The sequence below is a fragment of the Salmo salar genome, chromosome 11, assembly GCF_965601325.2.
Source record: "Salmo salar chromosome 11, fSalSal1, whole genome shotgun sequence".
NCBI classification, from domain to species: Eukaryota; Metazoa; Chordata; class Actinopteri; order Salmoniformes; family Salmonidae; genus Salmo; species Salmo salar.
The window spans coordinates 41,539,068-41,566,067 of NC_138301.1; the positions used below are offsets into that span (position 1 = coordinate 41,539,068).

The 27,000-nt window shown below is 47.6% G+C and overlaps 1 protein-coding gene across 1 annotated transcript in view; it reads right to left on the reverse strand.

Moving 5' to 3' along the window:
* Window positions 1-9,015: 9,015 nt before the first annotated feature.
* LOC106591088 (integrin alpha-11) overlaps window positions 9,016-27,000 on the reverse strand; it is a 215,535-nt gene continuing 197,550 nt past the window's right edge. Inside the window, exons 21-29 of the mRNA XM_082957948.1 lie at window positions 13,916-13,992; window positions 13,127-13,210; window positions 12,798-12,888; window positions 12,508-12,621; window positions 12,307-12,390; window positions 12,109-12,219; window positions 11,912-12,007; window positions 10,997-11,110; window positions 9,016-10,544 (exon numbers count right to left, since the gene is read on the reverse strand). Coding sequence (XP_082814074.1) covers window positions 10,467-10,544; window positions 10,997-11,110; window positions 11,912-12,007; window positions 12,109-12,219; window positions 12,307-12,390; window positions 12,508-12,621; window positions 12,798-12,888; window positions 13,127-13,210; window positions 13,916-13,992 — 849 coding nt within the window. The 3' untranslated portion in view covers window positions 9,016-10,466. The remainder of the gene's footprint in view (window positions 10,545-10,996; window positions 11,111-11,911; window positions 12,008-12,108; window positions 12,220-12,306; window positions 12,391-12,507; window positions 12,622-12,797; window positions 12,889-13,126; window positions 13,211-13,915; window positions 13,993-27,000) is intronic.

Sequence of the window (27,000 nt, forward strand, 5' to 3'; positions counted from 1 at the left end):
TAGAATAAGGCTGTAATGTAACAAAATGTGTAAAAAGTCAAGGGGTCTGAATACACTGCATATATTAGTTTATTTATTTAGAGGAGACAAACTAAGATGCATACACAAACTAAGATGCATACACAACCTATGTTTTAGGAACATGGACAATTATGTGAGACAATTTAATTCAGAAGTGTATATAATCTGGAATTACTACGCATCAATAGGATAATGTCATTGATGTTTCTGTAAATATTGTGGTATCTTAGAACATGGATGATCAGTTATTAGCTATATCTGCTGCCCCCTGCAAGAATGGACCTCAAACTAGGTCCTAGTCAGAGCCCTTGCCCCAAGATGGAAGCTGCCTATGTGTGACGGAGCCAATTCCTGCTTCCAATGTCTAAGAAGAACTCGTTTGGCAGGTGTAAGGGCCAGCTAGTGAGAAGAGGCTGGACTCTACCCAGCATTATACATTTACTCAGTCAGTGTTTGAGAGAGCGTGTTAATAAAGAAATCCAGAACACAGTGAATTCTCAGAGACCGATGCTGATACTCACCCTGCACCTCACTGAGTGGAGCTTCATGGTGTACTAGTCATTGACTTCCACTACTGAGCCTTATCTACATCTACCATGGGGAACACAGACAGTGGAGATGTTCTGTCTGTCTCCTGCTCTGTCAGTCAGTCTCTCCCTCTCTGGGCATACAGGTTGTGTATAAGTGAAGTGTTTCTGTCTACAGGGGATGTTGGTAGGAGACTCCGGTGTAGGGAAGACTTGCTTGCTAGTTTGCTTCAGAAGTGTCTGCTAAATGACATGTAAATTCACCTGAATGTTCCTGCAGGTAGAACCCTATCATAGGACAATTTTAAACTTCTTGGGCATTGATACCCTAGTTACACTGGGCCATTTTTCCTCCTGAGTGTTTGTTTGATTCAACAACAACAACAAAATAAATATATATATATATATATATATATATATATACTGCTCAAAAAAATAAAGGGAACACTTAAACAACACAATGTAACTCCAAGTCAATCACACTTCTGTGAAATCAAACTGTCCACTTAGGAAGCAACACTGATTGACAATAAATTTCACATGCTGTTGTGCAAATGGAATAGACAACAGGTGTTGACACCCCCAATAAAGGAGTGGTTCTGCAGGTGGCAACCACAGACCACTTCTCAGTTCCTATGCTTCCTGGCTGATGTTTTGGTCACTTTTGAATGCTGGCGGTGCTTTCACTCTAGTGGTAGCATGAGACGGAGTCTACAACCCACACAAGTGGCTCAGGTAGTGCAGCTCATCCAGGATGGCACATCAATGCGAGCTGTGGCAAGAAGGTTTGCTGTGTCTGTCAGCGTAGTGTCCAGAGCATGGAGGCGCTACCAGGAGACAGGCCAGTACATCAGGAGACGTGGAGGAGGCCATAGGAAGGCAACAACCCAGCAGCAGGACCGCTACCTCTGCCTTTGTGCAAGGAGGAGCAGGAGGAGCACTGCCAGAGCCCTGCAAAATGACCTCCGGCAGGCCACAAATGTGCATGTGTCTGCTCAAACGGTCAGAAACAGACTCCATGAGGGTGGTATGAGGGCCCGACGTCCACAGGTGGGGGTTGTGCTTACAGCCCAACACCGTGCAGGTCGTTTGGCATTTGCCAGAGAACACCAAGATTGGCAAATTCGCCACTGGCGCCCTGTGCTTTTCACAGATGAAAGCAGGTTCACGCCGTGGAGAACGTTCTGCTGCCTGCAACATCCTCCAGCATGACCGGTTTGGCGGTGGGTCAGTCATGGTGTGGGGAGGTATTTCTTTGGGGGGCCGCACAGCCCTCCATGTGCTCGCCAGAGGTAGCCTGACTGCCATTAGGTACCAAGATGAGATCCTCAGACCCCTTGAGAGACCATATGCTGGTGCGGTTGGCCCTGGGTTCCTCCTAATGCAAGACAATGCTAGACCTCATGTGGCTGGAGTGTGTCAGCAGTACCTGCAAGAGGAAGGCATTGATGCTATGGACTGGCCCACCCGTTCCCCAGACCTGAATCCAATTGAGCACATCTGGGACATCATGTCTCGCTCCATCCACCAACGCCACGTTGCACACATATATATATCATATTTTGGTTTAATGTGTAGCTAATGTATTGAATGTATGGTTTACTGGATGTGCAGTGTTTTGAACTTTTTATAACATATTTGGTAATGTGAATACATCTCTGTGCCAACAAGTAACATACTAGGAGCTACTTTAGAGTTACTATGTACGATGTGCATGCAGTCTATTTATATTGGAAAGGAGACTGGTATCTAAAGAAATGTTGTCTAAGGCAAGGAGAAAAACATGTTAATAGCTACTGAAGAAAAAACACTGCAACAGCTAGAGTTGAATCTTCTATGTCATCCCTGTTTTTGTGTCATTTTGTCAAGGCATATGATTAATGTGTTAGACTACACTCATAGAAAAAAGGGTTATTTGGCTTCCCCCACACGAGAACCCTTTTTGTCTATCCGTACATTTAAAAAAAGAATGTTGCTGTTTAGTTTATATGGAATTTGAAATTATTTTTACTTTTGATACTTAAGTATATTTAAAAACAAATACTTTTAGACTTTTACTCGTAGTATTTTGCTGTATCAATTTAACTTGAGTCATTTTCTATTAAGGTATCTTTACTTTGAGAGTGAGAGAGACTCCCCTATCTGACAGCGTTTACACCATCACTATGAAACTATCCATTCTTCTGCCCCTGCACTAAAGATGATAAACTCAGCCCTGTTGGTCATTACCCCGGTCAATCAATCTAGTTGTTCACTGCCCAACTTTTGTTAACCCCTAAAAAGGACAACTGGGTATTTTCTAGAAAGTAAAGCTTAGGGAAGCACTTTGCTAAATAAACACATGTTTACATGCATTTCTTGTTGTTTCAAATTGTCATTATTATCTGCTTCGCAGTGATACGCATTATTGTAGAAATCAAACACAGATTCAACCACAAAGACCAGGAAGGTTTTCCAATGCCTTGCAAAGAAAGGCACCTAAAAATGTAAAAACCGCTGACTTTCAATATCCCTTTGAGCATGGTGAAGTTATTAATTACACTTTGGATGGTGAATCAATACACCCAGTCTTTACAAAGATACAGGACTCATTTGCTGCAGAGGAAGGAAACTGCTCAGGGATTTCCCTGGGAGGCCAATGGTGCCTTTAAAACAGTTGCAGATTGTAATGGCTGTGATAGGAGAAAACTGAGGATGGATTAACAACATTGTAGTTACTCCACAATACTAACCTAAATGACAGAGTGAAAAGAAGGAAGCCTTCACAGAATACAAATATTCCAAAACATGCATGCTGTTTGCAATAAGGCACTAAAGTAAATCTGCCAAATCTTTATGTCCTGAATACGAAGTGTTATGTATTTTGTCTGTACCTGCTTTAAGTTAGTTTTAACAGTGGCCAAGTAGGCTACTGTGGCTATTTGATCATAATGTACCATCAAAAACAATGGAGAAAATGCATCCCATAACATTTTAACATGGAAAAAGTTATATCATTCAGCCTACTGTAGCAACCAATGTGTGGTGTTCAATGTAGTCCTACATTCCATAAAACCTTTGGGGGGAAAAAACATGCAGGGCTTGACATTAACCTGTTTATCCACTTGTCCTTCAGACAGGGAAGTGACTGAAAATATTGTGGCGCACGATGCCAGAAACCACTTTACAAAATAAATTGCATTATTATTCCCACAATATTATTACAGAGAATCAGTTACATTATGCTACCCTCTGCCTATTGGCTACTCATCTTATTCAAGCCTGTCTCAAAATACAACACTGCCCCTTTAAGACCAAAAAAAGCCCTTTACCTGACTGGCTTTTCAAAGATGTCTAGAAGATGTCCCCCATTGCTGTCTACAAATGATCTATAACTGGGCTAATAACTCACTAACTAGCAAAGGATATGAACAAAATGTGCACACGTGGATACATTCAGCTCTCCCTTTGATCTCAAAACAAGCACATTTACTCATGACCGATCATGCTGTAAATACAGTCCAATTCAAAGTAAATGGCATAGATCCATATATGGAAATGGTCTATTTGCATATAGGCCTACTGCAGCTCTTTTGGGTATGCTGCACTGGTCTGTGTAGTCTGTCTAGTGTACTGGCTGAGTCATGCACAATAGAATCCTAGTCCGAAGCGCTCTGCCTACAACAACATTTCTTGCATAGTTCTTCTTGTTTAGGTATGTTGCGTTGAAAGTGGCTAATGTTGCTGTTCGATCACAATTGCCAAAGTAAAGGGAAACGTTGATCGTGTTAACTAACGGAAAACTCTCAAAAGTGAATGAAGTTCAATCTCGTGCTTCTTTCCGTGGGCTGATATTTCTTCTGCGAGGCAGTCTCAGGCTACAGCGCAGGCACGCAGTTTAGAGGGAATATTGCTGAGTGCCAATCTAAAATATTTTCAAGCATGGTGGTTGCTGCAACACGTTATGGGTATGCTTGTCATTGGCAAGGACTAGGGAGTTTTTTTTAGGATAAAAAAAAGTTACAGAATGGAGCTAAGCACAGGCAAAATCCTAGAGGAAAAATTGCTTCAGTCTGCTTGGAGACAAATTCAACTTTCAGCAGGACAATAACCTAAAATACAAGTCCAAATATACACTGGAGTTGCTTACCAAGACGACATTGAATGTTCCTTTATTTACATTTTTGGCATGAATATCTATGGCAAGACTTGAAAATGGCTGTCTAGCAATGATCAACAACCAACTTGACAGAGTTTGAAGAATAATGTGCAAATATTGAACAATCCTGGTGTGAAAAGCTTTTAGTCTTACCCAGAAAGACTGACAGTTGTAATCACTGCCAAAGGTGATTCTATTGACTCAGGGGGTTGAATCTAATCAAGATAGTGTTTTATTTTCCATTTAATAACAAGTTTGTTTTGAGTTTATTGATTCTAGCAGATAACTGAAGTTATGGAGAATTTATATCATTAAAACATTTCTCACTTAAAATACATAATACGTGGAGCTTTACCAGAGACTGAAGAGGAAGTGAGACACCCCACTCGCTGTTTTTTTTTCTGGTTGAATGAAAATCAATGAACTAACTAGATCAGACCCAGCTGCTATTGCATTGGTGTCTATGGAAGGCTACACCATTAAAAGTAGACTGGAACTGACCATTGTTTTCAATGGTAAATGGCCTGAGTTCACCATCTTCATTTATCCACCATATTTGACTTTACTTCGAGAGAACTTAGGGTGGCGTGATGTTGTCCCAGTGTTCTGCTGGTGAGGACTTATTAACACTTTTGCCTAGTTTGAAGGCTTGTTCCGGAACTCCAATTTGAGCAGCAGCAGCTGAAAAATGAGCTCCTACAAATATTGAAATTTACATGGTTTTTAGAGTGAAGTACATCGGAAAAAAGCAAAAGAAAACTGCAAGACTGAAGAGGAGAAAAAACAAGCAACAAACAAAGAAGATAGGCTTTTGAAAAATAACTATTTTTCATAAAATTGTAGTTATCTTAGCTAGCTGAATTGTTTACCAGTTGCTAAGCAGTTGCTAGGGACTCTTTTGGAAGAAGCTAGCTAGCTAACGAAGAACAACAAAGAATATCTAGTTAACAGAAGAAAAGAAAGAGAAAATCAGGACAGAAGAAAAAGGATATCAAAGTGAAACAGTTGTCTAAAGACACAAGAGACAATAATACAAGAAACAACACTTCTGTAGCTTGTCAACTATGTGTCTGTCTATCCCTGTTCTCTCCCCTCTGCACAGGCCATACAAACGCTTCACACCGCGTGGCCGCTGCCACTCTAACCTGGTGGTCCCAGCGCGCACGACCCACGTGGAGTTCCAGGTCTCCGGCAGCCTCTGGAACTGCCGGTCTGCGGCCAACAAGGCTGAGTTCATCTCAGCCTATGCTACCCTCCAGTCCCTAGACTTCCTGGCGCTGACGGAAACATGGATTACCACAGATAACACTGCTACTCCTACTGCTCTCTCTTCGTCAGCCCACGTGTTCTCGCATACCCCTAGAGCATCGAGCCAGCGGGGTGGTGGCACTGGAATCCTCATCTCTCCCAAGTGGACATTCTCTCTTTCTCCCCTGACCCATCTGTCTATCTCCTCATTTGAATTCCATGCTGTCACAGTTACCAGCCCTTTCAAGCTTAACATCCTTATCATTTATCGCCCTCCAGGTTCCCTTGGAGAGTTCATCAATGAGCTTGACGCCTTGATAAGTTCCTTTCCTGAAGATGGCTCACCTCTCACAGTTCTGGGTGACTTTAACCTCCCCACGTCTACCTTTGACTCATTCCTCTCTGCCTCCTTCTTTCCACTCCTCTCCTCTTTTGACCTCACCCTCTCACCTTCCCCCCTACTCACAAGGCAGGCAATACGCTTGACCTCATCTTTACTAGATGCTGTTCTTCCACTAATCTCATTGCAACTCCCCTCCAAATCTCCGACCACTACCTTGTATCCTTTTCCCTCTTGCTCTCATCCAACACTTCTCACTCTGCCCCTACTCGGATGGTATTGCGCCGTCCCAACCTTCGCTCTCTCTCTCCCGCTACTCTCTCCTCTTCCATCCTATCATCTCTTCCCTCTGCTCAAACCTTCTCCAACCTATCTCCTGATTCTGCCTCCTCAACCCTCCTCTCCTCCCTTTCTGCATCCTTTGATTTTCTCTGTCCCCTATCCTCCAGGCCGGCTCGGTCCTCCCCTCCTGCTCCGTGGCTCGACGACTCACTACGAGCTCACAGAACAGGGCTCCGGGCAGCCGAGCGGAAATGGAGGAAAACTCGCCTCCCTGCGGACCTGGCATCCTTTCACTCCCTCCTCTCTACATTCTCCTCTTCTGTCTCTGCTGCTAAAGCCACTTTCTACCACTCTAAATTCCAAGCATCTGCCTCTAACCCTAGGAAGCTCTTTGCTACCTTCTCCTCCCTCCTGAATCCTCCTCCCCCTCCCCCCCCCCCCCTCCCTCTCTGCGGATGACTTCGTCAACTATTTTGAAAAGAAGGTTGACGATATCCGATCCTCGTTTGCTAAGTCAAACGACACCGCTGGTCCTGCTCACACTGCCCTACCCTGTGCTTTGACCTCTTTCTCCCCTCTCTCTCCAGATGAAATCTCGCGTCTTGTGACGGCCGGCCGCCCAACAACCTGCCCACTTGACCCTATCCCCTCCTCTCTTCTCCAGACCATTTCCGGAGACCTTCTCCCCTACCTCACCTCGCTCATCAACTCATCCTTGACCGCTGGCTACGTCCCTTCCGTCTTCAAGAGAGCGAGAGTTGCACCCCTTCTGAAAAAACCTACACTCGATCCCTCCGATGTCAACAACTACAGACCAGTATCCCTTCTTTCTTTTCTCTCCAAAACTCTTGAACGTGCCGTCCTTGGCCAGCTCTCCTGCTATCTCTCTCAGAATGACCTTCTTGATCCTAATCAGTCAGGTTTCAAGACTGGGCATTCAACTGAGACTGCTCTTCTCTGTGTCACGGAGGCTCTCCGCACTGCTAAAGCTAACTCTCTCTCCTCTGCTCTCATCCTTCTAGACCTATCTGCTGCCTTTGATACTGTGAACCATCAGATCCTCCTCTCCACCCTCTCCGAGTTGGGCATCTCCGGCGCGGCCCACGCTTGGATTGCGTCCTACCTGACAGGTCGCTCCTACCAGGTGGCGTGGCGAGAATCTGTCTCCGCACCATGCGCTCTCACCACTGGTGTCCCCCAGGGCTCTGTTCTAGGCCCTCTCCTATTCTCGCTATACACCAAGTCACTTGGCTCTGTCATATCCTCACATGGTCTCTCATATCATTGCTATGCAGACGACACACAATTAATCTTCTCCTTTCCCCCTTCTGATAACCAGGCGGCGAATCGCATCTCTGCATGTCTGTCAGACATATCAGTGTGGATGACGGATCACCACCTCAAGCTGAACCTCGGCAAGATGGAGCTGCTCTTCCTCCCGGGGAAGGACTGCCCGTTCCATGATCTCGCCATCACGGTTGACAACTCCCTTGTGTCCTCCTCCCAGAGTGCTAAGAACCTTGGCGTGATCCTGGACAACACCCTGTCGTTCTCCACTAACATCAAGGCGGTGACCCGATCCTGTAGGTTCATGCTCTACAACATTCGCAGAGTACGACCCTGCCTCATACAGGAAGCGGCGCAGGTCCTAATCCAGGCACTTGTCATCTCCCGTCTGGATTAATGCAACTCGCTGTTGGCTGGGCTCCCTGCCTGTGCCATTAAACCCCTACAACTCATCCAGAACGCCGCAGCCCGTCTGGTGTTCAACCTTCCCAAGTTCTCTCACGTCACCCCGCTCCTCCGCTCTCTCCACTGGCTTCCAGTTGAAGCTCGCATCCGCTACAAGACCATGGTGATTGCCTACGGAGCTGTGAAGGGAACGGCACCTCCATACCTTCAGGCTCTGATCAGGCCCTACACCCAAACAAGGGCACTGCGTTCATCCACCTCTGGCCTGCTGACCCCCCTACCTCTGAGGAAGCACACTTCCCGCTCAGCCCAGTCAAAACTGTTTGCTGCTCTGGCACCCCAATGGTGGAACAAGCTCCCTCACGACGCCAGGACAGCGGAGTCAATCACCACCTTCCGGAGACACCTGAAACCCCACCTCTTTAAGGAATACCTAGGATAGGATAAAGTAATCCTTCTAACCCCCCCCCCCCCCCTTAAAAGATTTAGATGCACTATTGTAAAGTGGTTGTTCCACTGGATATCATAAGGTGAATGCACCAATTTGTAAGTCGCTCTGGATAAGAGCGTCTGCTAAATGACTTAAATGTAAATGTAAATGTAAGGCTCTCTGTCTTAGAAGCCAGCTTCAATGTATCGGCCATTCAGTTTGCTATTTTTGTCAGTTACTTCTATACAATTGTGTGTGTGTTTCACGGTGACGGGCATTGAAGGAGTGTATCATACAAAACGCTGATAACGTTGAGCCAACACAACAATAGATACAACACATTTTACATATTTTATTCTAGATGTATTAGTTGTTTTATACCTCATCCACATGGGTTGGACACTGACATTCATGAATAAACAAAAGGGATTTCATTGACAAAAAACGTTTGAAAATGATTCATTTGGACATACAAGCACTAAACACCAATGGTCCGATCCTCATTAGATCATGTAACATTACATGATAGACCGCCATTTTGTTGAAATCCTGAATAAGTCGGTCTTCAACAGCACGCTCAGAACAGGTGCATGTTGTGGATGGAGAATAGTTCGATGCATATCCTTTTTTCAAAGGCTATTTGTTGTTGTGCATAGCATGTCAGAAAACCGATTTGTATTTGTCTCGTAGGCTAAACTCGTTTGCCATGTCTCTGGAATAACAAGATAATGCCACAATCCTTGTGGGGAATACTGGAAAATCACAATATTAGACTTGGTTATGTATAAAAAGATAGTTGACTATTTACAAAATTCAAGTTTGTATTTCTACAAAGTAAAAGTGCATCAAAATTATGAATTTATTCCGTGTATTTTCCTCCAATGGAGATACTGTAGGACTAGTATGAGAGGAGAGGGGAAGGAACGTTGGAGATACTGTAGGACTATTATGAGAGGAGAGGGGAAAGAACATTGGATCTCCAAAACAGAAGGTATTTTCTTTGGACTTCCAAAAAACAGTTCTCTGCCCAAGTTCTTTGGAAACAAAAGCACCAGAGAGTTTCTTGAATGTTGACAATTGTTGTCCTGGTGCCTTGGAGATTTTCAGTTCACAATACCATTCTCTAAAAGTCACTTGGGTAGAGTCACATCTACTGGCACATGCCGCCAACTTCTTCATCTTTGTGTTTCTCTCCAGAAGTATGTACTGTACTTGTCAGGCCAATATAGCCGCCTGCAGTTGGCACAGCACCTTGAGGTTTTTTCTTGTACAGTGTACAGTTATCTCAAAACAAAGCCTACCAAGGTGAATCAAATTTAAGCTGCTTGCCTCAGAATCATTGTCTGATTATAACTGCAGCCCTTTCTAAGTTAGTCATTATTACACCAATAGGAATGGACTCATCAACCAAAATATCTCTCCATCGCTCTTCAATGTGGTCAGGAGGAAGGGTGCCATAGCCTAAATACAGGTTAGAGGTGGGTAACCATGGGGAAGGTAGTCTAACTAAAGGGTAGAGGTCAGAGGTGGGTATGGGTAACCAGGCACCGAGAAGGGTCCAGTAGTCTCAGCAGTACAGTGGAGGGCAGGGCATTATGGTTGGTAGTGCTAACGTCTCATGGGTCATACAGGTACAGTTGGTCATCCAGTGCACTGAGCAGGTGTTGATTTGACGGTCTCATCTTGCAGAGCCTTCTGGACTGTACCACTGTAGTGTCGGGGGGATGGGGCAGTCCCTGAGTGTTGGGTCCCCTGTGTGTGTGATGGCTGGTCCCTCGCCTGCGTTAGTTACCGCTCCTCTGCCACCTTTCCATTGGTCTCCTGCTCATCCTCTTCTCTCCTCTTCTGCCTCTGGAAGAAGCCAAGCTTGGAGGAGGAGGGAGAAGTGAGATTGAAAGGCATAGGTGCTTCTAGATCGTTTTCATAGAAACAATCTCAGCTGGCTTTATCAGTGTGGGGCATGCTGTTTCTTAGTGGGAAAATACATACAGTAATGTACAATCATTCTTAGCCAGAAGAGGGCAGTGTCATCCACTATATTACACTGCAGTTACAACACTGTCTAGACGTCAGTCAGTTAAAATACTCCTACTGAATTTAGAGAAAGAACCCGTGTGTACCAGAAATGGCACACTATGCTCATTGTCACTTCTGCAATCCAGGACAGTAAAATTACAGGTGCAATCTGGCAATTATCTAGTTTAAACAAACAAATCCTGTTGCTGTAAACTCAGTATCTCCATGATAAATGTATATTGTGATCATTATGCTGTTGTAATGTTTGTATGAGAGCTCCAGGGCAGTAGGGCAGGCTTTACCTTCCATAGAGCTAGGCTGAGCAGGGATAGCAGCAACAACCCTCCCAGCGTGCTCCCAATGATAATCCAGATTGAGATTCTGTAATCCCCTTCTTTCCTAATCTCCAGGATTATCTGTGGAAACGAGCACACAAAACAAGACAAAATGGCACCCCGATCAAATAACAAAAGCTGAATCTAGTTCAGTTTACACGCCATAGACTGCAATAGATTACAACAGATTCTGTCTACTATAGGGAATCTTACTACATGTCCCTGTTTGTACCATTGGAAGACTTCAAAAGGGCAGATTCTAGTTTTTTTTTAAAGCAACTGGTGCCTCTAAAGGTCTTGTACACACACATTATATGCATATCTATCTTGCGTGATGCTTTGTGGGTCAGTGTTAACACGGTGTCATCTTGTGTGAATCACCGGCTTTACTGGAATTCCAACTGATCAATGATGCATTCAAAATAAAATGTTTCCATGCTCTCTTTCCCTGTGGAGTCTCGTCAAAAGCAGAGATGAAGGGAACTGGTTGTGCTTCTAAGAGCGCTGAGTTGAGTGCATAACAACTTTGTGTGACTGGTTGTTGCTTTACTCTAAATATTGGCCTATAGGTGGCAGCAATGAGCAGTTTATGGGAGAACAGGGCTCCACCACATGTGTTGCTGCTGGTCCTTTCGGTCCTTAAGCACCATGCAGTCAATCATGTGTGTTAGAATAACAGCCTTGGCTGTGAGGATTCTGCATAGCTATTAGGAGCTCATTTGTAGAACATGAACTGCAACTATAGTGAAAAGTAGTCTAGTCTCTTGGCCAGGCTGCTATTGAAAATACAAGTTTTCAATCGAATGAATGAATGACTCTATAGAAAAGGTTAAAAGGTTATGCACTGAAGTGTGTCTTGACTTGGGAGTGTTTTGTACTCACATGTCTGACAGGCCTTTCTTCATGAAGAAACATGGGGCTTGAAGGTGGAAGTTCTACTGCTGCACTCGTCACCAGTTCCAGGACTTTGAACCTCAGCTGGTGTTGTAAGAGAGGGTGAATGAACACAACAGGAAGTTAACGTCTCACAGACATGCTCAAGGAGTGTAGGATTTAGCAGTAGAATGTGATATACTCACAGCATGCAAGGCGTCCAACCGTAATGCCCCCCTGATTCTGACGCTGACTTCCTTGTAGGGGTTCAGGTTGACAGTGCATTGGACCGGCAGAGGCAGAGTATTGGACTGGTTCTGAAGAGGCCAAACACAAGCTTGTTAGTTAAGAATGTTCCATTATTTAGGTAAGCTAGTTGCAATCATATGGTGTGGGTGGTTTACCAGGCGTGAGACTCGAGAGAGGTCTTCTGGAGATGCCCTGCTCTGTGCCACATGTTGAGGGGGTATGCAGTGGGTACCGTCTGTCTAAGGAGACAGAATTACATCTCCGTTAGAACCCAGACAGTATAAGAACACACTTGGTGGTCTCTCAAAGGAAGCAGAGCATTCTAAGTCCTTTGCCAGATTTTCAAGTCCTCTCACCTTGTCAATATGGAAGTCCGATATCTGCAACAGCTGGTTCCCGTTTTTGGTCATCTCTGGAATTTCTATATTCAACTGCAGGTCCCTCACGGGAAAGAAGCCCAGATTCTGAATCTGTGAGAAATATAGGGCACTAATTCAGTCTTAACTCAAGCAATAAAAAATAGTTGGGGTATTTTGTAAATGTAATTGCAATATACAGTATTTCTACACTGTAAAGACAATTGATTGTTGCGTGGTTGCTGTATGATTGTGCCGCAACCCTGTGTGTTGTGACCTTTGATCCTCACCTGGAAGGTGAAGTTGAAAGGAGGACCAATATTTCCCGGTATTTCCAGGGAGAGGTCTGCTTTGATCTCACAGCCAGAGGGGTTGGAGTCCCTTTACGGAGAAAAGGTGATACACTCAATCACGTACAGTATATCTGTATACTGTATATCTAACGTTTGCCATTGTGTCTATGCAACACTAAATCAACATTGAATCGTTCAGTTCCAGTGACAGGGAATTGCATCGCTATGATAGTTCACTTTTATTTTACAAGAGTTTTATGAGTTTATTTAAGGAGAGTGACAGAAGGAGAAGGAACTTTAGAGAGGACATTGTGACAAAGACAAACCTTGTAAATAGGAGGTCAGCCTCGTATTTCAGCGGGTGAAAGATGTCGTTGAAATTGTCTGCTAAGGTAACCTCCTCTCCGTCACTGTAGAGAGAAAAAAAAATGCATTTCAACTATTCTGACATGCCAAACTCACATCTCAATGAGACTACATGCTAAGTGACCCTTGGATGACGTGGACATATTTCAGAGATGTTATAGCTCCGTTTCTGTCAATATCCTGCTTCTCACTGGGTGGATCTGTGGTTAGTGTGATGAATCAGTTCATTGTTGAGAAATGCTGATTGAGATGCAGGTTTTCACCCTCTTTTCACCCTCACCCTGATTAGTGACTGTTTGACACCACCCTCATCTGTTGATTAGTGACTGTTTGACACCACCCTCATCTGTTGATTAGTGACTGTTTGACACCACCCTCATCTGTTGATTAGTGACTGTTTGACACCACCCTTATCTGTTGATTAGTGACTGTTTGACACCACCCTCATCTGTTGATTAGTGACTGTTTGACACCACCCTCATCTGTTGATTAGTGACTGTTTGACACCACCCTCATCTGTTGATTAGTGACTGTTTTACACCACCCTTATCTGTTGATTAGTGACTGTTTGACACCACCCTCATCTGTTGATTAGTGACTGTTTGACACTAGGAAAGTCAGGAGAGGAGAAACTCCTGAGCTAAGAACATTATCTCATTATCTCACCTGATCATAACTGTAAAAATAATATTTATCAGACAGTAATTAAAAAACGGTTTATTATTTGAAGTGGTTTAGTGCGTCCTCACCTGCTGGCTTCTAGAATGACTCGTACGTGGTCCAGGAACACTGATCGGCTGAACTCAAACTCCAGGCGGAAAGATACCTACATGGGGGACGACAAGAGAGAGAATTATAGTACCACGATGACAAAATGTTTCCAGATATTAATCTACTGTAGTCATTTCTCTCACAGGAAATATCATGCCTTTGCATCATAGTAAATAACTTTGTGGGTCAAAGCTTTTTTTCCTTCTGTAATTCTTGGACAGACTTAACTCAATTCTGTCAACATTGCTGATTTGGTCGTTACAGTGCTCGTACTAGTCGCATTACCCATGAGTTTTGCCACAACAGAACGATCAAAACATGCATACAGGTGTGGACACAGAGTAGAGCTGAGCTGAGAGCAGTAGCACTGGGGGAGGGTTCTCCTGGCTATAAACCATTTCCAAACTGTACGTTCCCTCAGTCCCCAGCCTCCGACAATAATACATCCCACATTAGGGATTAAAGAGAGAAGCCTGTAATAACCTGGACTAAGTCCTTGGCCCAGGACTCAAGGAGCCTGCAGCCCTGTTGGTACCAAACAAAGAACCAGGGCATTTCCCCTCTGAAGACCAAGCACTGAACATATGTACAATTACTGTACTGCCAACATGGATGGGTTCAATGGAGACACACTGCAGCTACCGTGAGTTTACATATGCCTGATTTCTAAATCAACCCTTAAAACCTAGGAACCTTGTACCTTCATGTAGATGTAAACAGATTGGATATGTACAGTAGGTGAGAGTGAAGTGTTTTACATTCAGCATCACTACGTCAAGGGAAATAACAATATCTACATATATATCAGGATGTTATGTATAATAATTAGGGTCGGTAGTCATTTTGCTACGGGTCGGTAGTCATTTAGGCAGGTTACCTTAGTGTTCTTGGGCACAGGGACTATGGTGGTCTGCTTGAAACATGTAGGTATTACAGACTCGGTCATGGAGAGGTTGAAATTATCAGTGAAGATACTTGCCAGTTGGTCTGCGCATGCTTTGAGTACACGTCCTGGTAATCTGTCTGGCCCTGCGGCCTTGTGAATGTTGACCTGTTTAAAGGTCTTACATCGGCTGCGGAGAGCGTGATCACACAGTCGTCCAGAACAGCTGATGCTCTCATGCATGTTTCAGTGTTACTTGCCTCGAAGCGAGCATATAAGTTGATTAGCTCGTATGGTAGGCTCGTGTCACTGGGTAGCTCTTGGCTGTGCTTCCCTTTTTAGCCTGTAATAGTTTGCAAACCCTGCCACATCTGACAAGCGTCAGAGCCGGTGTAGTATGATTCAATCTTAGTCCTGTATTGACACTTTGTGAGTTTGATGGTTCGTCGGAGGGCATAGCGGGATTTCTTATAACCTTCCAGGTTAGAGTCCCGCTCCTTGAAAGCGGCAGCTCTACCCTTTAGCTCAGTGCGAATGTTGTCTGTAATCCATGGCTTCTGGTTGGGGTATGCACGTACAGTCATGTGGGGACGACGTCCTCGATGCACTTATTGATAAAGCCAGTGACTGATGTGGTGTACTCCTCAATGCCATCGGTAGAATCCCGGAATATATTCCAGTCTGTGGTAGCAAAACAGTCCTGTAGTTAAGCATCTGCTTCATCTGACTGAGTCACTGGTGCTTCCTGCTTTAATTTTTGCTTGTAAACAGGAATCAGGAGGATAGAATTATGGTCAGATTTACCAAATGGAGGGCGAGGGAGAGCTTTGTACGTGTCTCTGTGTGTGGAGTATAGGTGGTCTAGAATTGTTTTCCCTCTGATTGCACATTTAACATGCCCATATAAATTAGGTAAAACTGTTTTAAGTTTCACCTGCATTAAAGTCCCCGGCCACTAGGAGCGCCGCCTCTGGATGAGCGTTTTCCTGTTTACTTATGGCAGTATACAGCTCGCTGAGTGCGGTTTACGTGCCAGCATCGGTCTGTGGTGGTATGTAGACAGCTATGATAAATACAGATAAACTCTCTAGGTAGAGAGAGATACTATGCATAGGCCCCCGCCTCGTGTCTTACCAGAGGCTGCTGTTCTATCCTGCCAATAGAATGTATAAATGTTTCCTGCTCCAGCTTTTTTTGGTCATAAGAGACATTAGCAGCAACATTATGTACAAAACAAGTTGCGAACAATGTGAAAAAACAAACAAAATAGCATGGTTGGTTAAGAGCCGATAAGACGGCGCCATCACTACTACATCACCCCCCCCTTTTTGTTTTTACACTGCTGCTACTCGCTGTTTATTGTCTATGCATAGTTACTTTACCCCTACCTACATGTACAAATTACCTCGACTAACCTGTACCCCCGCACATTGACTTGGTACCGGTATATAGCCTGAATGTAGCCTCTTTATTGTTACTTTGAATTTTAAAAATTACTTTAGTTTATTTAGGAAATATTTTCTTAACTCTATTTCTTGAACTGCATTGTTGGTTAAGTGCTTGTAAATAAGCATTAAATAAGCATCTATTGTATTTGCCGCATTTTCATCAACGGGGCTGCAGTGGAGCAGGTTGAGAGCTTCAAGTTCCTTGGTGTCCATATCACCAAAAACGAACATGGTCCAAGCACAACATGACCGTCGTGAAGCGGGCACAACAAAACCTATTCCCCCTCAGGAGACTGAAAATATTTGGCATGGGTCCTCAGATCCTCAAAAGGTTCTACAGCTGCACCATCGAGAGCATCCTGACTGGTTGCATCACTGCCTGTTATGGCAACTGCTCGGCCTCCGACAGCAAGGCACTACAGAGAGTAGTGCAAACAGCCCAGTACATCACTGGGGCCAAGCTTCCTGCCATGCAGGACCTCTATACTAGGCGGTGTCAGAGGAAGGCCCTAGAAATTGTCAAAGACTCCAGCCACCCTAGTCATAGACTGTTCTCCCTGCTACCACACGGCAAGCGGTACCGGAGCACCAAGTCTAGGTCCAAGAAGCTTCTAAACAGCTTCTCCCCCCAAGCCATAAGACTCCTGAACATCTAGTCAAATGGCTACCCAGACTATTCACATTGCCCCCCCCCCCTCCCCCCCCTCCCTCCCCTCTTCACACCACTGCCACTCTCTGTTGTCATCTATGCATAGTCACTTTAATTAACTCTACCTACAGTCGTGGCCAAAAGTTTTGAGAATGACATAAGTATTCATTTTCACAAAGTCTGCTGCCTCAGTTTGTATGATGGCAATTTGCATAACATTCTGGAGTATATGAAGAGTGATCAGATGAATTGCAATTAATTGCAAAGTCCCTCTTTGCCATGCAAAGGAACTGAATCCCCCAAAAACATTTCCACTGCATTTCAGCCCTGCCACAAAAGGACCAGCTGACATCATGTCAGTGATTCTCTCGTTAACACAGGTGTAAGTGTTGACGAGGACAAAGCTGGAGATCACTCTGTCATGCTGATTGAGTTCGAATAACAGACTGGAAGCTTCAAAAAGAGGGTGGTGCTTGGAATCATTGTTCTTCCTCTGTCAACCATGGTTACCTGCAAGGAAACACGTGCCGTCATCATTGCTTTGCACAAAAGGGCTTAACAGGCAAGGATATTGCTGCCAGTAAGATTGCACCTGAATCAACCATTTATCGGATCATCAAGAACTTCAATGAGAGCGGTTCAATTGTTGTGAAGAAGGCTTCAGGGCGCCCAGAAAGTCCAGCAAGCAGCAGAACTGTCTCCTAAAGTTGATTCAGCTGTGGGATCGGGGCACCACCAGTACAGAGCTTGCTCAGGAATGGCAGCAGGCAGGTGTGAGTGCATCTGCACGCACAGTGAGGCAAAGTCTTTTGGAGGATGGCCTGGTGTCAAGAAGGGCAGCAAAGAAGCCACTTCTTTCCAGGAAAAACATCAGGGACAGACTGATATTCTGCAAAAGGCACAGGGATTGGACTGCTGAGGACTGGGGTAAAGTCATTTTCTCTGATGAATCCCCTTTCCGATTGTTTGGGGCATCCGGAAAAAAGCTTGTCCGGAGAAGACAAGGTGAGCGCTACCATCAGTCCTGCGTCCTGCCAACAGTAAAGCATCCTGAGACCATTCATGTGTGGGGTTGCTTCTCAGCCAAGGGAGTGGGCTCACTCACAATTTTGCCTAAGAATAAAGAATGGTACCAACACATCCTCCGAGAGCAACTTCTCCCAACCATCCAGGAACAGTTTGGTGACGAACAATGCCTTTTCCAGCATGATGGAGCACCTTGCCATAAGGCAAAAGTGATAACTAAGTGGCTCGGGGAACAAAACGTCAATATTTTGGGTCCATGGCCAGGAAACTCCCCAGACCTTAATCCCATTGAGAACTTGTGGTCAATCCTCAAGAGACATGTGGACAAACAAAAACCCACAAATTCTGACAAACTCCAAGCGTTGATTATGCAAGAATGGGCTGCCATCAGTCAGGATGTGGCCAGAAGTTAATTGACAGCATGCCAGGGCGGATTGTAGAGGTCTTGAAAAAGAAGGGTCAACACTGCAAATATTGACACTTTGCATCAACTTCATGTAATTGTCAATAAAAACCTTTTGACACTTATGAAATGCTTGTAATTATACTTCAGTATTCCATAGTAACATCTGACAAAAATATCTAAAGACACTGAAGCAGCAAACTTTGTGGAAATTAATATTTGTGTCATTCTCAAAACTTTTGGCCACGACTGTACATGTACATACTACCCCAACTAACCGGTGCCCCCGCACATTGACTCTGTACCGGCACCCCCCTGTATATATTGTTATTTTTTACTGCTGCTCTTTAATTACTTTTATCTCTTATTCTTATCCTTATTTTTTTTAACTGCACTGTTGGTTAGGGGCTCGTAAGTAAGCATTTCACTGTAAGGTCTACACCTGTTGTATTTGGCGCATGTGACTTATAAAATTTGATGTGACATATAAAATTTGATTTGTATTTGTGTTGACACTTAACCTGTTCAGAAGTGCAAAGCAATCCTTGCAACACTCAGCAGTAAGGACATTCTCGCCCAAAAAACAGACACAAACAAGCCTAACTTCCAGCTGTACTTAGTGTGCAGTGCATAGTCAGCCCTCTAACTGCTATCCTTGGCACCATTCAAGGAGGAGGAGAGAAGAGGAGGAGAGGCAGGGAGCATTGTCAACTGTCCTCCATCCCATGATGGACCCCTGATTCATTCCGGCTGGGCAGGAAGGAATGCCTAATGAGGCAGCTATCTTCCTGCCTGTATAGAATCCCTCAACTCTGACAGAAAAATGGTACTGAATGTACACAAACAAGAACCCCTACATTATAACACACACACTCACATTTGTTTTACTATCCTTGTGGGGACCAAACAATTGATTGCCATTCAAAATCCTGTTTTCTCTAACTCCTAAACCTAACCTCTAAGCCTAAAATTGCCCTTTTCCTTGTGGGGACTGGCGAAATATCCCCACTTGTCTGAATTGTTCTTATTTTAATATCCTTGTGAGGACTTCTGGTCCCCAGAAGGATAGTAAAACCAAAAACACACACTGTTCTGTCAAAGGAATGTTCATCTTGTCTGCCTGATCAAAATGCTGAGGACTGGGTCAGTTTATGCCAGGTCCTATGGGGGGAGGATATTGACTGTAATAATAACCCCAATGGTTGGCCTTAGTGGTATGGGCTTGGAAGACATCACAGTGGAGCAGTGTGAGTAATGACTGTGGCCAATCAGAGCCCTGACACAGTGGAGTGGTGTGGGTAATGACTGTGTCCAATCAGAGGCCTGACACAGTGGAGTGGTGTGGGTAATGACTGTGTCCAATCAGAGCCCTGACACAGTGGAGCGGTGTGGGTAATGACTGTGTCCAATCAGAGCCCTGACACAGTGGAGTGGTGTGGGTAATGACTGGGGCCAATCAGAGCCCTGACACAGTGGAGTGGTGTGGGTAATGACTGGGGCCAATCAGAGCCCTGACACAGTGGAGTGGTGTGGGTAATGACTGGGGCCAATCAGAGCCCTGACACAGTGGAGCGGTGTGGGTAATGACTGACACAGTGGAGCGGTGTGGGTAATGACTGACACAGTGGAGCGGTGTGGGTAATGACTGGGGCCAATCAGAGCCCTGACACAGTGGAGCGGTGTGGGTAATGCCTGACACAGTGGAGTGGTGTGGGTAATGACTGACACAGTGGAGCGGTGTGGGTAATGACTGACACAGTGGAGCGGTGTGGGTAATGACTGTGTCCAATCAGAGCCCTGACACAGTGGAGCAGTGTGGGTAATGACTGACACAGTGGAGTGGTGTGGGTAATGACTGTGTCCAATCAGAGCCCTGACACAGTGGAGTGGTGTGGGTAATGACTGGGGCCAATCAGAGCCCTGACACAGTGGAGTGGTGTGGGTAATGACTGGGGCCAATCAGAGCCCTGACACAGTGGAGTGGTGTGGGTAATGACTGACACAGTGGAGCGGTGTGGGTAATGACTGGGGCCAATCAGAGCCCTGACACAGTGGAGCGGTGTGGGTAATGACTGACACAGTGGAGTGGTGTGGGTAATGACTGACACAGTGGAGCGGTGTGGGTAATGACTGGGGCCAATCAGAGCCCTGACACAGTGGAGTGGTGTGGGTAATGACTGGGGCCAATCAGAGCCCTGACACAGTGGAGCGGTGTGGGTAATGACTGACACAGTGGAGTGGTGTGGGTAATGACTGACACAGTGGAGCGGTGTGGGTAATGACTGGGGCCAATCAGAGCCCTGACACAGTGGAGCGGTGTGGGTAATGACTGACACAGTGGAGTGGTGTGGGTAATGACTGACACAGTGGAGCGGTGTGGGTAATGACTGGGGCCAATCAGAGCCCTGACACAGTGGAGAGGTGTGGGTAATGACTGGGGCCAATCAGAGCCCTGACACAGTGGAGCGGTGTGGGTAATGACTGACACAGTGGAGCGGTGTGGGTAATGACTGTGTCCAATCAGAGCCCTGACACAGTGGAGTGGTGTGGGTAATGACTGGGGCCAATCAGAGCCCTGACACAGTGGAGTGGTGTGGGTAATGACTGGGGCCAATCAGAGCCCTGACACAGTGGAGTGGTGTGGGTAATGACTGACACAGTGGAGCGGTGTGGGTAATGACTGGGGCCAATCAGAGCCCTGACACAGTGGAGCGGTGTGGGTAATGACTGACACAGTGGAGTGGTGTGGGTAATGACTGACACAGTGGAGCGGTGTGGGTAATGACTGGGGCCAATCAGAGCCCTGACACAGTGGAGTGGTGTGGGTAATGACTGGGGCCAATCAGAGCCCTGACACAGTGGAGCGGTGTGGGTAATGACTGACACAGTGGAGTGGTGTGGGTAATGACTGACACAGTGGAGCGGTGTGGGTAATGACTGGGGCCAATCAGAGCCCTGACACAGTGGAGCGGTGTGGGTAATGACTGACACAGTGGAGTGGTGTGGGTAATGACTGACACAGTGGAGCGGTGTGGGTAATGACTGGGGCCAATCAGAGCCCTGACACAGTGGAGAGGTGTGGGTAATGACTGGGGCCAATCAGAGCCCTGACACAGTGGAGCGGTGTGGGTAATGACTGACACAGTGGAGCGGTGTGAGTAATGACTGTGTCCAATCAGAGCCCTGACACAGTGGAGTGGTGTGGGTAATGACTGGGGCCAATCAGAGCCCTGACACAGTGGAGTGGTGTGGGTAATGACTGGGGCCAATCAGAGCCCTGACACAGTGGAGTGGTGTGGGTAATGACTGACACAGTGGAGCGGTGTGGGTAATCACTGGGGCCAATCAGAGCCCTGACACAGTGGAGCGGTGTGGGTAATGACTGACACAGTGGAGTGGTGTGGGTAATGACTGACACAGTGGAGCGGTGTGGGTAATGACTGGGGCCAATCAGAGCCCTGACACAGTGGAGAGGTGTGGGTAATGACTGGGGCCAATCAGAGCCCTGACACAGTGGAGCGGTGTGGGTAATGACTGACACAGTGGAGCGGTGTGAGTAATGACTGTGTCCAATCAGAGCCCTGACACAGTGGAGTGGTGTGGGTAATGACTGGGGCCAATCAGAGCCCTGACACAGTGGAGTGGTGTGGGTAATGACTGGGGCCAATCAGAGCCCTGACACAGTGGAGTGGTGTGGGTAATGACTGACACAGTGGAGCGGTGTGGGTAATGACTGGGGCCAATCAGAGCCCTGACACAGTGGAGCGGTGTGGGTAATGACTGACACAGTGGAGTGGTGTGGGTAATGACTGACACAGTGGAGCGGTGTGGGTAATGACTGGGGCCAATCAGAGCCCTGACACAGTGGAGTGGTGTGGGTAATGACTGGGGCCAATCAGAGCCCTGACACAGTGGAGCGGTGTGGGTAATGACTGACACAGTGGAGTGGTGTGGGTAATGACTGACACAGTGGAGCGGTGTGGGTAATGACTGGGGCCAATCAGAGCCCTGACACAGTGGAGCGGTGTGGGTAATGACTGACACAGTGGAGTGGTGTGGGTAATGACTGACACAGTGGAGCGGTGTGGGTAATGACTGGGGCCAATCAGAGCCCTGACACAATGGAGAGGTGTGGGTAATGACTGGGGCCAATCAGAGCCCTGACACAGTGGAGTGGTGTGGGTAATGACTGACACAGTGGAGCGGTGTGGGTAATGACTGACACAGTGGAGAATGTAAAACCAGAAAGTGCCTTAGGTACTCTCCTCTGATCTGGGCCAACTCAGGACACCTTAGCAAAGTGTTTCCCAAACTCGGTCCTGGGGACCCCAAGGGGGGCACGTTTAGTTTCTTTCCCCTAGCACTACACAGCTGATGAAAATAATCAACGCATCATTCATCTTTGATTATTTGAATCAGCTGTGTGGTGCTAGGGGGAAAAACCAAATGGGAACACCAGAGTTTGGGAAACCCTGCAATAGTGCTATACCGTACTGTACCTATCCGATGCTACTCTCCTCTGTTCTGGGCCAACTCCAGCCACCGTAGTGCTATACCGTACTGTACCCACTCTCTACAGGGAACACTGCTGGTTTCACTGGGCTGGTCTCTACAGGGAACACTGCTGGTTTCACTGGGCTGGCCTCTGCTCTCTACAGGGAACACTGCTGGTTTCACTGGGCTGACCTCTGCCCTCTACAGGGAACACTGCTGGTGTCACTGGGCTGGCCTCTACAGGGAACACTGCTGGTTTCACTGGGCTGGCCTCTGCTCTCTACAGGGAACACTGCTGGTTTCACTGGGCTGGCCTCTGCTCTCTACAGGGAACACTGCTGGTTTCACTGGGCTGGCCTCTACAGGGAACACTGCTGGTTTCACTGGGCTGGCCTTTGCTCTCTACAGGGAACACTGCTGGTTTCACTGGGCTGGCCTCTGCCCTCTACAGGGAACACTGCTGGTTTCACTGGGCTGGCCTCTGCTCTGTACAGGGAAAATTGCTGGTTTCACTGGGCTGGCCTCTACAGGGAACACTGCTGGTTTCACTGGGCTGGCCTCTGCTCTCTACAGGGAACACTGCTGGTTTCACTGGGCTGGCCTCTACAGCGAACACTGCTGGTTTCACTGGGCTGACCTCTGCCCTCTACAGGGAACACTGCTGGTTTCACTGAGCTGGCCTCTGCCCTCAACAGGGAACACTGCTGGTTTCACTGAGCTGGCCTCTGCTCTCTACAGGGAACACTGCTGGTTTCACTGGGCTGGCCTCTACAGGGAACACTGCTGGTTTCACTGGGCTGGCCTCTGCTCTCTACAGGGAACACTGCTGGTTTCACTGGGCTGGCCTCTGCTCTCTACAGGGAACACTGCTGGTTTCACTGGGCTGGCCTCTACAGGGAACACTGCTGGTTTCACTGGGCTGGCCTTTGCTCTCTACAGGGAACACTGCTGGTTTCACTGGGCTGGCCTCTGCTCTCTACAGGGAACACTGCTGGTTTCACTGGGCTGACCTCTGCCCTCTACAGGGAACACTGCTGGTTTCACTGGGCTGGCCTCTGCTCTGTACAGGGAAAATTGCTGGTTTCACTGGGCTGGCCTCTACAGGGAACACTGCTGGTTTCACTGGGCTGGCCTCTGCTCTCTACAGGGAACACTGCTGGTTTCACTGGGCTGGCCTCTACAGCGAACACTGCTGGTTTCACTGGGCTGACCTCTGCCCTCTACAGGGAACACTGCTGGTTTCACTGAGCTGGCCTCTGCCCTCAACAGGGAACACTGCTGGTTTCACTGAGCTGGCCTCTGCTCTCTACAGGGAACACTGGTGGTTTCACTGGGCTGGCCTCTGCTCTCTACAGGGAAAACTGCTGGTTTCACTGGGCTAGCCTCTACAGGGAACACTGCTGGTTTCACTGGGCTGGCCTCTGCTCTCTACAGGGAACACTGCTGGTTTCACTGGGCTGGCCTCTGCTCTCTACAGGGAACACTGCTGGTTTCACTGGGCTGACCTCTTCCCTCTACAGGGAACACTGCTGGTTTCACTGGGCTGGCCTCTGCCCTCTACAGGGAACACTGCTGGTTTCACTGGGCTGACTTCTGCCCTCTACAGGGAACACTGCTGGTTTCACTGAGCTGGCCTCTTTTCTCTACAGGGAACACTGGTGGTTTCACTGGGCTAGCCTCTACAGGGAACACTGCTGGTTTCACTGGGCTGGCCTCTGCCCTCTACAGGGAACACTGGTGGTTTCACTGGGCTGGCCTCTGCTCTCTACAGGTAACACTGCTGTTTTCACTGAGCTGGCCTCTGCTCTCTAAAGGGAACACTGCTGGTTTCACTGGGCTGGCCTCTGCTCTGTACAGGGAACACTGCTGGTTTCACTGGGCTAGCCTCTACAGGGAACACTGGTGGTTTCACTGGGCTGACCTCTGCCCTATACAGGGAACACTGCTGGTTTCACTGAGCTGGCCTCTGCTCTCTACAGGGAACACTGCTGGTTTCACTGGGCTGGCCTCTGCTCTCTACTGGGAACACTGCTGTTTTCACTGAGCTGGCCTCTGCTCTCTACAGGGAACACTGCTGGTTTCACTGGGCTGGCCTCTGCTCTCTACAGGGAACACTGCTGGTTTCACTGGGCTAGCCTCTACAGGGAACACTGCTGGTTTCACTGGGCTGGCCTCTGCTCTCTACAGAGAACACTGCTGGTTTCACTGGGCTGGCCTCTGCTCTCTACAGGGAACACTGCTGGTTTCACTGGGATAGCCTCTACAGGGAACACTGCTGGTTTCACTGGGCTGGCCTCTGCTCTCTACAGAGAACACTGCTGGTTTCACTGGGCTGGCCTCTGCCCTCTACAGGGAACACTGCTGGTTTCACTGGGCTGACTTCTGCCCTCTACAGGGAACACTGCTGGTTTCACTGAGCTGGCCTCTGCTCTCTACAGGGAATACTGGTGGTTTCACTGGGCTAGCCTCTACAGGGAACACTGCTGGTTTCACTGGGCTGGCCTCTGCCCTCTACAGGGAACACTGGTGGTTTCACTGGGCTGACCTCTGCCCTCTACAGGGAACGCTGCTGGTTTCACTGAGCTGGCCTCTGCTCTCTACAGGGAACACTGCTGGTTTCACTGGGCTGGCCTCTGCTCTCTACAGGGAACACTGCTGTTTTCACTGAGCTGGCCTCTGCTCTACAGGGAACACTGCTGTTTTCACTGAGCTGGCCTCTGCTCTCTACAGGGAACACTGCTGGTTTCACTGGGCTAGCCTCTACAGGGAACACTGGTGGTTTCACTGGGCTGACCTCTGCCCTCTACAGGGAACACTGCTGGTTTCACTGAGCTGGCCTCTGCTCTCTACAGGGAACACTGCTGGTTTCACTGGGCTGGCCTCTGCTCTCTACTGGGAACACTGCTGTTTTCACTGAGCTGGCCTCTGCTCTCTACAGGGAACACTGCTGGTTTCACTGGGCTGGCCTCTGCTCTCTACAGGGAACACTGCTGGTTTCACTGGGCTAGCCTCTACAGGGAACACTGCTGGTTTCACTGGGCTGGCCTCTGCCCTCTACAGGGAACACTGCTGGTTTCACTGGGCTGGCCTCTGCTCTCTACAGGGAACACTGCTGGTTTCACTGGGCTGGCCTCTACAGGGAACACTGCTGGTTTCACTGGGCTGGCCTCTGCTCTCTACAGGGAACACTGCTGGTTTCACTGGGCTGGCCTCTACAGCGAACACTGGTGGTTTCACTGGGCTGACCTCTGCCCTCTACAGGGAACACTGCTGGTTTCACTGGGCTGGCCTCTGCCTTCTACAGGGAACACTGCTGGTTTCACCGGGCTGACTTCTGCCCTCTACAGGGAACACTGCTGGTTTCACTGAGCTGGCCTCTGCTCTCTACAGGGAACACTGGTGGTTTCACTGGGCTAGCCTCTACAGGGAACACTGCTGGTTTCACTGGGCTGGCCTCTGCCCTCTACAGGGAACACTGGTGGTTTCACTGGGCTGACCTCTGCCCTCTACAGGGAACACTGCTGGTTTCACTGAGCTGGCCTCTGCCCTCTACAGGGAACACTGCTGGTTTCACTGGGCTGGCCTCTGCTCTCTACAGGGAACACTGCTGTTTTCACTGAGCTGGCCTCTGCTCTCTACAGGGAACACTGCTGATTTCACTGGGCTGGCCTCTGCTCTCTACAGGGAACACTGCTGGTTTCACTGGGCTGGCCTCTGCTCTCTACAGGGAACACTGCTGGTTTCACTGGGCTAGCCTCTACAGGGAACACTGCTGGTTTCACTGGGCTGGCCTCTGCTCTCTACAGGGAACACTGCTGGTTTCACTGAGCTGGCCTCTGCTCTCTACAGGGAACACTGCTGGTTTCACTGGGCTGGCCTCTGCACTCTACAGGGAACACTGCTGGTTTCACTGGGCTAGCCTCTACAGGGAACACTGCTGGTTTCACTGGGCTGGCCTCTGCTCTCTACAGGGAACACTGCTGGTTTCACTGGGCTGGCCTCTGCTCTCTACAGGGAACACTGCTGGTTTCACTGGGCTGGCCTCTACAGGGAACACTGCTGGTTTCACTGGGCTGGCCTCTGCTCTCTACAGGGAACACTGCTGGTTTCACTGGGCTGGCCTCTACAGCGAACACTGGTGGTTTCACTGGGCTGACCTC